The 14,805-nt window shown below is 47.2% G+C and overlaps 1 protein-coding gene across 1 annotated transcript in view; it reads left to right on the top strand.

Moving 5' to 3' along the window:
- The window catches only part of GMPR (guanosine monophosphate reductase), a 41,346-nt gene that overhangs the window by 24,160 nt on the left and 2,381 nt on the right, over positions 1-14,805 (top strand). The window contains exons 7-8 of the mRNA XM_061592606.1: positions 5,686-5,728; positions 13,898-14,057. Coding sequence (XP_061448590.1) covers positions 5,686-5,728; positions 13,898-14,057 — 203 coding nt within the window. The remainder of the gene's footprint in view (positions 1-5,685; positions 5,729-13,897; positions 14,058-14,805) is intronic.

Raw genomic sequence — 14,805 nt, 5'->3', positions numbered from 1 at the left:
GTGACTATCTTTCAGCCCCCTGGCAGTTGTGTTGTGGGGTGCCGCAGGGTACCATCTTGTCCCCCATGCTGTTTAACATCTATATGACGCCCTTGGGAGTGGTCATCAGGAGCTTTGGGGCGAGGTATCAGCAGTACGTTGACGATACTCAGCTCTAGTTCTCCATAACATCTGGATCGGGAGAGGCCATGCAAGCCCTGGACCGCTGCCTGGTGGTGGGCAGGATGAGGGCCAATAAACTGAGTCTGAATCCTAACAAGACAGAGGCGCTGTGGGTTGGTGGTTCCCGAGTTCAGATAATTGGTCAGTTGCCTGCTTTGGATGCAGTCGTACTCCCTCTGAAACAGTAGGTCCATAGTCTGGGGGTGCTCCTGGATCCATCTTTGTCGCTAGAAGCCCAGGTGACCTCAGTGGCTAGGAGTGCCTTTTACTAGCTTCATCTGGTAAGACATCTGTGGCCGTTTCTGGACCAGGATAGCCTGACTGCTGTTGTCCATGCACTGGTGACCTCCAGGCTGGATTACTGTAATGCGCTTTATGTGGGGCTGCCCTTGAGGTTGGTCTGGAAGCTGCAGCTGGTGCAAAATGCGGCAGCGAGGCTGCTCACTGGGACTGGGTATCGCCAACATGTTACTTTGCTGCTGAAAGAATTGCACTGGCTGCCCATTTGCTACCGGGCCAAATTCAAGGTTCTAGGTTTGGTGTACAAAGCCCTATACATCTTGGGACCGGGATACCTGAAAGACCATCTTATCCTTTATATACCCAGTTGATCACTGCACTCTGCGGGTGAGGGCCTCCTGGAGATACCATCTTATCAGGAGGTCCATTCCGCAAAACATAGGAAACGGACCTTTAGTGTGGTGGCACTTCCCTTCTGGAATTCTCTACCTTTAAATATTAGACAGGCGACGTCTCTGTTATCTTTTGGGCGCCTATTGAAGAACTTCCTCTTTCAACAAGCCTTTTAAGTTGAGATCTTATCCTAGTTTGCATCTGGGTTGGAATCGCTTTTTAATATGTTTTTAAATTATTTTTTAAAAAAATGTTTTTAACCTATTTTTAAATATGTCTTGAAAGCTTTTAAAAAATTTTTTTAAAGATGTTTTGTTTTAATATATTTTAAAGTCTGTTTTTATGATGTTTCTATAGTGCTTTTGTTTACCGCCTTGGGCTCCTGCTGGGAGGAAGGGCGGGATATAAATCAAATATTAAATAAATAAATAAATAAGTCAATTATGACAGAATACTTAATTCCTTTTGAAAACTTTGAAAATGCTGTCCTTAGCCTCCAGATAGAAATAACAGAACCCCAAAGAGTGGGAAATAAAATAACATGTTGAAAGAGCCAGATTTGGAGACCAACAGTGGTCCCTGGATTAGAGATGCTACCTGGATAAAATCATAGCTTTGCCTGATGTCAGTAATTAAGATCAAGAGAATCACTCGCTATAGCAAGGATGGCTAACTTGTGGTCTTCCAGATATTGTTGCACTCAGTCATCAGCCACAGCCAGGGATGATGGGAGTTGTAGTCCAACAAGATGGGGAGGGCCAAAGGTTCCTCACTCCTGTTACGTGGGTTTTTGCCTAGGAAAGAAATTAGCTACATCAAAGGTCTTCCTTGTAACAAACTGCCTCAAGAAAATGTCTGTGCTTGTTCAAGCAAAGAGACTACAGTAGGGCCCTGCTTTTTGGCGTTCTGCTAATACGGCGGCGCCAGTGGGGCGATCAGCTGTAGTGTGGGGAGCTCCAGCCGCTGCGCTACAGCTGATTGCTGTCAGCTGGAGCGCGGCGGCTGCGGCTCATCAGCTGGAGCACGGAGAACGCGCATGCTACAGCTGATTGCTGTCAGCTGGAGTGCAGTGGCTGGAATACAGTAGGGCCCCACTTTCCGGCGGTTTTCACTTTTCGGCGGGGGCCTGGAACGTAACCTGCCGTATGAGTGGGGCCCTACTATATAAGGTTTTTCACACCAGTAGGATTACCTAGGGAAGCTTACCCCATGTCTTTCTTTAGTGGTGGTAGGACATCCAGAGACGTCCTGTGTTGTCTATTTTACATCTCAATGGCAGGGAATCAGTTTGTTTATATGCCACCTTTCCTCTAATGTACTAAAGTTGCATTACAATTTAAAATAACAATTTATAATCCAACCCTCCTTCCCCATACCTCCAAAAAAGAGAAAGATGAGGGGAATAAGCAATTTAGATACCATCTTCCATATTGCACAATGCTTAGCATGAAGGTTAGCAACTTCTGTGTGATTGCCTTGGAAGCTCTCTGTTGAAGCTCCTATGTTTGCCAGATTAGATTTGGCCATGTTTTAGTAAGGTAAGCATTGTTTTAATTTTTTAAATGAAAATACTGAATACTTCAGTCTCTCTGACCCTCATAGAGTCAGCATTATAGTTAAGATAATAGGGCTAAAGTAGATCACACTGGAAGATGCGTGATCAGTTTTCCTGTGGCTTTTTTAAAAATTGGCTTGCAGCTGCCGTGGGAATCCTGACAGTTGCATCCATGTTCGGAAATAGTAGTTAAAAAAAACTGTGTTCATGTTCTCCTCCTCCAGGTTTCATAATCTCTGCCGTGCTAGCAGGAACAGGGAAACTTGGAGTGTCATGATATCATAGTACACTTTTTGTTTTACTAAGCAATATTGAGGAGTGAAGAGAAGATGCAAGGCTGCTGGAGCAATGGCTAGTCTGGCTTTAAGTTAGGAAGTGTGAGGGCCAATTCCCACATTTGTTTGGGGCACAGTAAAATCACCATGAGGTGCCCTTTACCACATCAGTTTTGCATAGGAAATACATTTCAAATACATGCCGTCATGTAATTTCTCATGCCAGACAAGAGTCCCAGCCTTCAGTGTTATGGAATAGTTTACGCAACACAAGGGTACAGTCAAACAACCTGTCCTTCCAAGTAAAACTAATTTGATAAAATCTTTGTGGCAATCTCACAGTAACCAAAAGTAGTGTGTTGGCTTCAAGGCTGGGGAACCTATGTATCCAAGAGGCTCATAAGACTTAATTTCTGGGTCAGGAGCTGAAACTGATTATGCACCCTGAATACTGTTCATATTCTATTGGTGGACCCCATTTAGTGTTCTGTTTTGAACAGGAAAAATTGGGGACAGAAAAACTTTGGAGAATTTTTGAGGATTTGGGGGTTCTGCTCTATGAATAGCAGGGCCAGCAACTGTGCTTTCAACAGAGTTATTTGCTACATCAGAGCAGTGTGTTTGTCCATTTATTGTATGTCTCTGCATTAGTTTTTAGATCACAGTTGGGTATTAGTTGGATGCTAGACTATTAAGAGAAGTGCCACTTACCACCCCATGTCTCTGGGTTGTGTATGTGTGCCTAAATTCATTGTAAAAAAGACCTCACTTCTTTGGTAACAAGCACATACCAAGTGAGAGTTGAAGAAATGAGAATTACATGAGTACTTTAGTCCTATAAATATCTTGGGAACACTGGATAAAATCAGCATACAGTAGGACAGTAGAATTATGGCTGTCCCTGTCTCTACCTGGCAGTTGCTTTATTTTTTCCCCAGTTGTCAGCATCTATGCATGCACATATGAAGAGGCCAGTTAACCTAGGTCTGCTATGCAAAACATTCCAGCCCCTCCCTGTTTATGGGTTAAGTATTATGTATAAGTATTATGTATTAGTGGATATATATGGGCTAGTTGAATATTGTGCAAATGCATAAAGGCCAAGGGTGGTCAGTGTTAGGCCATTGATATTTTCTCTGCCCCCTCTGATAGCTCTTGTGGCTAATCCCTTTCTGGAAAAAAAATCCCTTAAAGTCTTAACACAGTGGCCTAATCCACACATTTTGGTAAACCGTGGATAATGGCATAGCATGAATGAACAGGATGCTAGGCACAATGCCCAGTTTTCCCCACTTCACTCTTTCCCTTGCATGAGAAGTAATAATCAAGGAAGCTTGGCTTGGCATGTCTGAACCTGGAATCTTGGTTGGTTTTTCCAAATAATGATCCTGAAGTCAAGGTTTCCGTGCTGGTTATAGTTCATTTTGAAGCAGCGATCCATGATCCTGTTTTGTTTGCTTCTGCTCGTGGCAGAGGTGGAATGAAGTGGGAACAATTGGGCAGTGTGCACTAGCACACTGTTCCTTCATACTAAGCCATAATGGCTTACTCTGATGAGTGAACTGGGTCATATAGACTCTGTACACACCATATATGTAAAGCACATGACTTCCCCCAGAGAGTCCTGGGAACTGTAGCTGTGAGGAGTAACTTAAATGTATGGTGTATATGCAGACTTTAAAACATTTTCATTCCAGACAGACATCTATTTCGACACCATCGATCATGGTATCCTTCTGGGGCGACTGTGCAAGTTGGGTATTGGCGGCACCCCATTGCGGTGGTTCCTTTCTTACTTGGCTGGCTGGCTCCAGAAGGTGGTTCTTGGGGAGCACTGCTTGGCTGCATGGGTTCCCCAGTATGGGTTCCCACAGGGGTTGGTTCTGTCCCCCATGTTGTTTAATATTTACATGAAATCACTGAATGGAGTTTTGGAGTGTGTTGTCATCAGTATACAGATGACACACATCTCTCTCCTTTTCATCTTCTGCAGGTGAGGCAGTGGATGTGCTGAATCAGTGCTTAGTTGTGATAATTGACTGGATAAGGGCCAATAAAATGAAGCTTAATCCTGACAAGACTGAGATGGTGTTGGTGGGTGGTTGCTCTGACTGGCTGAGTGGTGTGCGGCCTGCTTTTGATGGGGTCACACTCCCTCTGAAGGAGCGGATTCATAGTTTGGGGGTTCTCCTGGATTCACTTCTGTCACTTGAGGACAGGTGGCCTCAGTGGCACGGAGTACCTTCCATCAGCTTAGGCTGGTGGCCCAACTGCGACCCTTTCTGGACAGGGATAACCTGGATACAGTATCTATGCTCTGGTAACCTCAAGGTTGAATTATTGCAATGCACTTTACGTGGGGCTGTCTTTGAAAATGGTTCGGAAGCTTCAGTTAGTGCAGAATGCAGCTGCCTGACTGTTGATGGGTTCAAGGCTAATAGTGCATATAACACCTATGCTGTTCCAACTGCATTGGCTGCCTGTACACTTCCGAACCCAATTCAGAGTGCTGGTTTTGAGCTGTAAAGCTCTTTACTGCTCAGGATCCCAATATCTTCTGGAAAGCCTCTCCTGATATAAACCTACCTGGACCCTTAGATTTTCCTCTGAGTCCCTTCTCCAAGTCTCCTGTTTGAGAGAAGCTCGGAGGGTGGTGATAAGAGAGATGGCCTTTTCAGTTGTGGCTCCCCATCTGTGGAATAGGCTCCCCAGTGAGATCTGCCATTGACATCTTTTTGGCGCCTGGTAAAGACGTATCTTTTCTCCCACACATTTGATAGGTTGAGATGATGTTTTGTTTTTAACATGGTGCCAAACCTTCCTGTGGCCATGTGTGTGTGGTATTGCTATTTTGTTGTTTTTACAGTCTGCTTTATTTGTTTTGTTTTAACATTTTGTAAGTCACTTGGGGACCTTCAGGTATCAGCGACTAATAAATCTAATAAATAATAATAATATTTATATTGAACTGCTTCTGTCATCACTGGGTACAACTATTAGTTGGGGCAACAACAAATGTGAACTTGGACACTGACTTTTTCCCCCTTCTCTTTTATGTAGGATGGAGGATGCAGCTGTCCAGGCGATGTTGCCAAAGCTTTCGGTGAGTATTGTGTGCTACTTGAGAAGTGAGAAGAGCATGAGGACCACTCTTAACAGACCTAGTTTAATATTTTCTCTTCAAATTATGTTTCACATACCTCAGGTGAAGTAGATCACAAACTACTTTCTAGGCTGATATTGACCTGGTTCACAGTGTGGTGTAGTGGTTAGAGTGTTGAACTAAGACCTGGAAGACCAGGGTTCAAACCACAGTCATGAAATTTGCTGTGTGACTGTGGCTAGTCTAACCTACCTCACAGGGTTCTTGTGAGGATAAAATGGAGAACCATGTTATCTTGAGCATCTTGGAGGAAAGCTGGGATATAAAAAATGTAATAACATTAAGCCAAACCATGGCTTAGCGCAGAAGTGGGGAACTGAATCCAGCCAGTGAGCTGGCTTTAGAATTAACTCATTCCCTGCAGGTCAGTTTTGACAGGTGGGCAGAGCTTCCACCTCTCAATCACCTGACTTCATATGACATCAGGTGGTCACACTTCAAAGGAAGAATTGGGCATCCACTCAGTGTGGGCTCCTGATTCTTCCTTTCTAATACCAGCTTTAATAAAAGCTGGGAAGATTCTTCCTTTGCAGCCACAGTTGCAAAAAAATAAATAAAAATCTTGCACTGCTTTCCCAGCTGAAAGTGGGGAGGTCAGATTGGCTCCCCTGGTGCATTTGCATGGTGCCGACCTCCTCGCTGCCTCACCATTCCTCCTCCTTTTAAGCAGCAGTGACTCAACTGTCAAGAGGTCAGGCAAGCACCGCTACCCTACCCCACCACCTGTCCCGTTTGAAGGTGAGGAACGCAGACTCACACGTTTCAGTAAAGCTTTCTCGTTTCATTAAAGTTACTTCCACCTTAAATGTCTTTCGGCTCATTCAACTAACTAAGCTTTCTAGGAACTATTTCTGTGCCTGACACTGACTATCCTACTCTCCAGTTGCAGAGGTTGACTCAGCACCCCTTCCTTGTCTCCTCCCCCTTTAGTAGGTTTCTCTTTTGCGCGCAAATGTTTGCTCCTTCGAAGAGCCTGCTCTTCACGCCTCTGAATCCTGCAAGAGTGGGTGGAGAGGGGCTGGACTTCGACTTCCCCCTTCAACTGAGGGGGCTGTCTGTCTGGGTGGGTGTGGAAAACTGCTGGATGTCCGGCTGGGAATCTGCCAACTGGCCCACTGTCTCCTCCGCTGCTGGAGCAGGGGGGAGCGTGCCCTCGACAGCGTGCTCTGACAGCTCTCCCTGCATTACCACAGGGGAAGGGGGAAACTGGGGACACTGCAAGACCTCCTTCTTCAAACCCTCACACAGGTCCTCAGAGTCAGAGTCCTTCTCCTGTCAGCCCTCCCCCCGAAACCATTCTCCCCTCCATCCCAAGACTCCTGCCACCCCGATGGCCTGGGCTTGTTCGGGTAGTCTTCATGAAACTCTCTCACCAAATCTGGTGTATGCACATCAGACGCTGATTCCCAAGAATGATCTTCTGGCGCATACCCCAACCGCTGAATTAAGTACTGTAGTTTTCCCTGATGCCGTCAGGAGTCCAGAATCTGCTCCACTTCATACTCTTCCTGGTCATCCACCAACAGAGGCGGGGGTGGCTCTTCCACAGTGTGATGTGGATCCAGCGGCTGCATGAGAGTAAGCAAAGAGCGGTGAAAGACAGGATGAACTCTTGAGGGGGGACATACACAAAATGCCACCGGGTTGATCTCAGATTCCACGTCAAAAGGTTCATTGCAGCTTTTGGCTAGGAACCCGTGTGGGCAAACAGCACGTGGACAGCCACACTTTGTCCCCAACCTGAATCTCTGGGCGGTGCCAATCTGCCTGCTGCTTGTAATCAGCTTTGCCCACATCAGTTGTTCTTGTCAGAGCTGTTGCATAGCCTGCAGCTCCCGCACAAACTCAGTTGCCGTTGGCACGATTGGAGAGTCCCTGGGATGACCAAAAGTATGTGGATGTACTTTTGGACCCCCAATTAGCAAAGAAGGGGGTCTGTTGTCCCAAGGCATGTACAGAGTTGTTGTATGCAAACTCTGCCAAAAGTAGCAGTTTCCCTCAGCGATCTTGCTGATAGTTTACATAACAACAGAGATACTGTTCTAAAGTAGCACTCGCCCTCTCTGTCTGAGGATGACAGTCTTAACTCACTTCACAGCAGATTTCGTAAGGCTTGCCAAAATTGGGCTGTAAATTGAGTTCCTCTATCCAAGATCAAACTAGAGGGGAGTCCATGAAGCCGGAAAATGTGCTCTACAAAGAGCTGAGCAGTTTCTCGGGCAGTTGGCAACCCTGTGCAAGGGTTAAAGGGAGCCATTTTATTAAAGGCATCTGTCATGCCCCCTTCGGATGAGTCCTCAGAGGAGGAAGACGGGGGGGCAGCAGCAGCAGACCCAGGAGAAGGAACAAGCGGAATCTCTGAGGATGCATCTCCAGCTGTCCCTCAGCTGGAGAGTGTTCAGGACACAGCTGAAGCCATCAGTCGGATTCAGGGAGTGAACAGAGGCTCCCTTCCCCCCTGCGGAGTGACGACGCCAGCAAGTAATGCAACAACGCCACCAGTCTGCCTGTTTAAGACAGCAAGCTCTTGGGAGCCGGAGAGCTGATTACCTGTACCTGTCTTAGGGAGTGGGATTTAAAAGGCAGTTCTTGACTTCAGTGGGCTGCTGACTACAGCGTCGGTTGTGACCTCCACACTAGACCCAGATTCCAGAATCCAGACCCTTGGACTGATCTCTTGGCTCACTGGACCCAGAATTCCCCCTTGACTTCACTTCTTGGACACTGACTCGGTACGTGCGCTCAAAAAGACTCCTCTTATATTCCCTCGTCTCTTCTCCGTTATCTTCCTGGCCTTGGCAGATTTACAACCCAGCTAGCTGCCGGCTAATGAGTTTACTGCCCAGCTTTCACCCCTCCAAAGCTGACAGCATCCACCACCACCAAAATTGTCATCTTTCCCTGCGAAGCAGGAAGATCTGTAACGAAATTGAAAGTCCCCATTTGCCATGGCCCCTCAGGCGTGGGAAGATGTTCCAGTAAGCCTGCAGGGCACCCTGAGGACTGCTTAGCCCTCATACAAGTCGGACAGGACTGGACGTACCTCTCGATGTCATGTTTGATTTTAGGCTCATGTGACAGTCTGCAAGGTTTTAAAGACCCCAAAATGCGCATCAGTAGGGATGTCATAGCATTGGCAGAGGTCCCTAGATTGCAGCTCCCTGGTAGGCACATACAAAGCCTCATAGTTATAGAGCAGACCCCCCCTTTTGGAGTACCCAGGGGGACAATTCTGCACAGCTTGCTCCATCTCTCGCACACGCTTCTGTGCAAATGGGTCCTTTCCCTGAACACTCTGCAACTCCTCCAACCCAAGATTCTGGACAACTTGCAATCACCATTTTCTCCAGCAGAATAATGTGATGCAGCAAATCAACAGGTTGATCCTCTCTGAACTCAGGTTTGCGAGACAGGGCATCCGCTCGATGGTTTTCAGCCTGTGGGATGTAATGAATACGGAAGTGGAACCAGGCAAAGAACTGCACCAAACACACTTGACATTGATTCAATTTACGGTCTGTCTGAAGGCTCTACAAATTCCATTGGTCCGTGCGAACTTCCACTTCATGCTGTGCTCCCTCCACCAGATGTCGCCAAGTCTCGAATGCGTCTTGAATGCGTCTCAAATGGCCAGGAGCTTTCTCCCACCCAGTATAATTGCTCTCAGCATGCGACAGCTTTCTAGAGAAGTGCAGGTGTGCAACCCCCCCCCCCCGAGCTGGTTGCAACAACACAGCTCCAATGGCAAAATCTGACGCATCACTCTCTACCACAAAAGGCTGCTGGGGATCTACGTGTTGGAGTACTGGCTGTGAGGTAAACAACAGTTCCAACTCCTCAAACACCTTCTGCACTGCCTGAGACCAGTGAAATGGCCTTGGCTCCTTTAGACAATCTGTCAGGGGGGAGGTCTTGTTGGAAAAGGCTGTGATGAAACTTCGATAGTAGTTGGCAAAACCCAAAAAATGCTGTAGGTCCTTCTTGGTTTTAGGGGGGTGCCACTAGAGCATGCAACGCACCTTCTCTGGATCCATCTCAACTCCAGAGGGGGAGATGCGGTAGCCCAAGAAGTCCAAAGTGGTCATATCAAACCCGCACTTCTCCAACTTGGCGTACAGGTGATGCTCTCGGAGTCTCTGTAGTACCACCTTAACATGCTCCTCATGCCGCTCGCGGGAGTCAGAAAAAATGAGGATGTCATCTAAATGAACTATCACAAAATGGTTCAAACAGTCCTGAAATATGTCGTTCATTAAATTTTGGAAGACACTAGAAGCGTTCGATAGACAAAACAGCATTACTAAATATTTGAAGTGCCCATAATGCGTCTTGAAAGCCGTGTTACACTCATCTCCTTCCTTAATTCAGACCAGATTGTAAGCTCCATGTAAATCCAATTTGGTGTAAATATTTGCAGAGCATAGACGTTTCTGCATCTCCCCAAAGGGAGTGGGTCCCAATTGGGAATGGTGATTTTATTGAATTCACAGTAGTGCTGACATGGGCGGATTTCCCCACTTTTTTTCTTGACAAACAACAGCAGCACCCCCATAGGGGATTTAGATGGCCGGATGATACCTTGCTGTAGATTGATATCCAAAAACTCTTGCAGGGCTGCTAACTCTGGCTCTGACAGGGAGTAGATACGCCCCGACGGGATGTGCACCTCTGGCAACAAGTCTATGGCACAGTCATAGGGGTGGTGAGGCGGCAATTGATCAGCTTCTTTCTTGTCAAACACATCCCTGAACTCCTGATATTTTGCCGGCAGGAGTGTCTCTGAGGGCTGGCAGTGCTGCTCACAATAGTCTGATGAACGTCACAGTCGCCTCCTTCCAGGAAATGACAGGGTCATGTTTGACCAGCCAGGGCATACCCAGCACCACTGGGAAACGGGAAAGCAGCTAGGTAAAAAGCTATCAATTCCACATGCCCAGGCACTTCTATCCTCAGCAGTACAGTAGCCTTGGACACCACTGCAGACTTCAGTGGCCTGCCATCTATGGTTTCCACTGAGAGGGGCATCTGGAGTTCAGTAATAGCCATTTTGTGCTTATGAGCATAGTCCAAGTCGATAAAAGTTCCCAAAGCCCCAGAATCGACCATGGCAAACTCTTGAATGTCCTCCCCAGCTGGCAAGCCCAAGCAGGCAGGTAGCAGTAAAGCAGTTCTTGATGGGAGTGGCTCAACTTGAGGTCGTTGGCTGACAGTCGATCCCAGCTCTTGAACCTCTACAAGGGCTGGGATTTGTAGTTTCCCTGCACCGGAGCCTTTTCCAGCTTGGAGGGGCAGGACCTGGCCAGCCCTTCCACAGTAAAGACATAAGCCCTCCTTGTGCCTCTTCTTCTCTTCATCTGACAAAGGTGGCCACGCCCCTCCAATTTGCATGGGCTCTCCCCCTCTGACTGTAAGGGGGTTCCCACGCCAGGCGGATGATGGATGCGAGGAAGCAGCATGGGGAGCAAGGATCGAGCCGTCTCTGCCCTATATTCCTGGTGGTGATCCTCTAGCTGGCTGTCGATCTGGAGACAAAGCTGCAAGAGTTCTGCAAAAGTGCCCGGCGGTGGGGTTCGAGTCAACTCATCCAAAACCTCTGAGCTGAGTCCCTGGCGGTACAAAAACATCAGTCCAAAGTCATTGAAATCTGTCTCCTGAGCCAGGATGTGAAAAGAGTTGGTGTAGGTTCCAACTGAATTCTTCCCTTGTCTCAGGCGCCCCAACTGTCTGGACACCGTTTCCTTGTGCTGGAGGTCCTTTAAAATCTTGGCCATGGCATTAACAAAGGCAGTATACTGGGTCAGGACAGGATCATTTCGAAGCAGCAGTGGAGTAGCCCACTGGGCAGCCTCCCCCTCATTGGGAAATTCCGACTGTTGCACACACATGTACAGTTCAAACTGGGCAAGGAACGTGGAAAATAACTTTCCTTTCCCCCCCGTAGCAGGCTGGCATTCCGACTGGGGATTTACTCCTGGGTGCCGGCCGGGGCTGGGTGCTTTCCTGCCCCTGTTGCGCAGGGAGTCCCTGAGTGACCAGCTGAGTCATTTGTAGGTGCAAGGCTCAATTCTCCGCTCGAAGAGACTGGGTTTCAGTTTGAAGGCTCTGAAGTTCAGTTAGCACAGCTTGCATGGCTTGCTGAAAGTCCTCCCGTGCTCCACCATTGGCTTCCACCCTTTCAGTCACGGGGGCACCAGAGGGGAAAGGCGTTGGCTGAGTCAAACTGTCCCGTTCAGAGGTGAGGAATGCAGGCGCACACATTTCAGTGAAGCTTTCTTGTTTTATTAAAGCTACATCCACCTTAAATGTCTTTCGGCTCATTCAACTAATTAAGCTTTTTAGGAACTATTTCCCTGCCTGACACTGACTATCCTACTTTCCAGGTGCAGAGGTTGACTGGACCCCTTCCTTGACTCCTCCCCCTTAAGTAGGTTTCTCTTTCGCGTGCAAATATTTGCTCCTTCGAAGAGCCAGGCTGTTGCTCTTCATGCCTCTGAATCCTGTGAGAGCGGGGGGGGGGGAGAGGGGCTGGACCTCAACTTCTCTCTTCAACTGCAGGGGGCTGGCCATCTGGGCGAGTGTGGAAAACTGCTGGATGTCCGGCTGGGAATCTGCCAACTGGTCAGGTGTCCTCCGCCGCTGGAGCGGGGGGGGGCGTGCCCTCAACAATGTCCTCTGACAGCTCTCCCTGCATCCCCACAGGGGAAGGGGGAAGCCGGAAGCTGGGAATGCTGCAAGACCTTCTTCCGCGAACCCTCACGCAAGTCCTCAAAGTCAGAGTCCTCCTCCTGCCAGCCCCCCCCCACTTGGGTCACAACACCACTTGCTACTGGCTGACACAGAATACAAGCTGCATGTAGCTGCGTGATCTTGGTGGAGATGGATTAATGGTGCACTTATTGCTGCTCACTTCACTTTTGGTCTGTTGAACACAGGCCACTAAAGTGCTGATTCTGAACCCTGTATCAGGCTGCATCTCTAACCCGATTTATCTGGAAGTAGTCGAGGTCCACTCAGCCTTCCATCCATCCATGGTCGGTAAAATGAGTACCCGGCATATGCTGGGGGGTAAAGAATGGCCGGGGAAAGGAACTGGCAATCCCACCCCATATATACGGTCTGCCTAGTAAACGGTGCAAGACATCACCCTGAGTCGGAAACGACTCGCACTATAAATGCGGGGACACCTTTACCTTTTTAAGCCCCAAAAGAATTCAAAGGTTAGGATTGCACTGTTAGTCTGGTTAAAACACTCCCTCCCATACCAGAATAGTTCTTTTAGCACTTTCCCCATGTTGACATCACTTATTTCTGTAAAGCAATGGCTAAACTTCTCACTACATTCTAAGCAGGCAGGAATGATATCTGGCTAGTAGAAAAAAGGCTTTATTTCAATAAGAATCTTTTCAGGAATCAGGCAAAGAAGAAACTACTTCACAGTTCCACTGTTTTACTCTCTTTAATCTTGTTTGGCTTACATGTACTGAAAATGGTGCTACCTCCCAAAATGTATGGAAGTACAGATGTGAGAGCTTGGCATCCGACTAGTCAGGATTTCAGTTAAAACCCTGTCTTTTCATCCAAGAACAAAGTTTGCCCTTAAAGAGGTCTGGCTGAAGATAATAGGAAGAAATGCCAGAGACTGAAATGATTGCTAGCTATCTGCTATTGGTAGAGGAACCCTAGTTTAACAAAAAATGTGCTACTTCTTTCCTTAACGCAGCCTTTATGATGGTGGCATGAAAGTTCTTTCCAGATGGTAATGCACCCACACGTAGCCTGTGAGGTGGGAAGCATTACTAGTCTCTCATTTGGGCCAAGAAACCAATATATCTCCTATTCCTTCTGGTCATCATGAAGTTGTGTTTACATTCTTCTGATTCATGCCAGCAACATTTTATTCTGCTATGGCCATGGTTCTCCTTAGGAGATGTGGGTAGCTGGGCAGAAAACATGTATGAGCTCTTCTGAGCCAAATTCCATGTGTGTCTTGATGTCATTTGCTGCTCTCTCATGTAATACAAGCACTACTTTCTTAAAGATAAAAACTTGCATTGATGACTAGATTTCTCTTGCATGCTCACTCGTGCCCTTTCTCTGTGCCAATCACAGGAGCTGGTGCTGATTTTGTGATGCTCGGAGGCATGTTTGCAGGACATGATCAATGTGCTGGAGAGGTCATAGAAAAAAATGGCAAGAAAATGAAGCTTTTCTATGGGATGAGCTCTGACACAGCTATGAAGAAGCATGCGGGAGGTGTTGCAGAATACAGGTGCCGGAATACAGGATTCAGGCCCACTTTTCCAGCTCCCTCAATGTTGAACGTTGTTCCTGGCTGCAAATGGCATAGATCTGTTGTTGTAAACAGGTGTCACGGCTATACCCCTGACTTGTACAAGGGTGACAAATCCATACTAGCAAGCAGTCTGGAAATTAGACCAGAGTATCCTTGTCACAACTTGTAAAACAATACTTGTAAAACAAAGTATTCTGATAATATGCAGCGGCCACAATCCAAAACTGGAGTTAGGAGCACTTAAGCCTAATGGGTTTAAATTGTGCCTTATTTTGTGTGAGACAAATAGTGGTAACGAGAGAGGAAGTTCTAGGCTTAATGGACAATATAAAAATTGACAAATCACCGGGCCCGGATGGCATCCACCCGAGAGTTCTCAAAGAACTCAAAGGTGAAATTGCTGATCTGCTAACTAAAATATGTAACTTGTCCCTCGGGTCCTCCTCCGTGCCTGAGGACTGGAAAGTGGCAAATGTAACGCCAGTATTCAAAAAGGGATCCAGAGGGGATCCCGGAAATTACAGGCCAGTTAGCTTAACTTCTGTCCCTGGAAAACTGGTAGAAAGTATGATTAAAGCTAGATTAACTAAGCACATAGAAGAACAAGCCTTGCTGAAGCAGAGCCAGCATGGCTTCTGCAAGGGAAAGTCCTGTCTCAGTAACCTATTAGAATTCTTTGAGAGTGTCAACAAGCATATAGATAGAGGTGATCCAGTGGACATAG

The sequence above is a fragment of the Rhineura floridana genome, chromosome 1, assembly GCF_030035675.1.
Source record: "Rhineura floridana isolate rRhiFlo1 chromosome 1, rRhiFlo1.hap2, whole genome shotgun sequence".
Taxonomy (NCBI): domain Eukaryota; kingdom Metazoa; phylum Chordata; class Lepidosauria; order Squamata; family Rhineuridae; genus Rhineura; species Rhineura floridana.
This window is presented reverse-complemented; position numbering and strand designations above follow the sequence as displayed.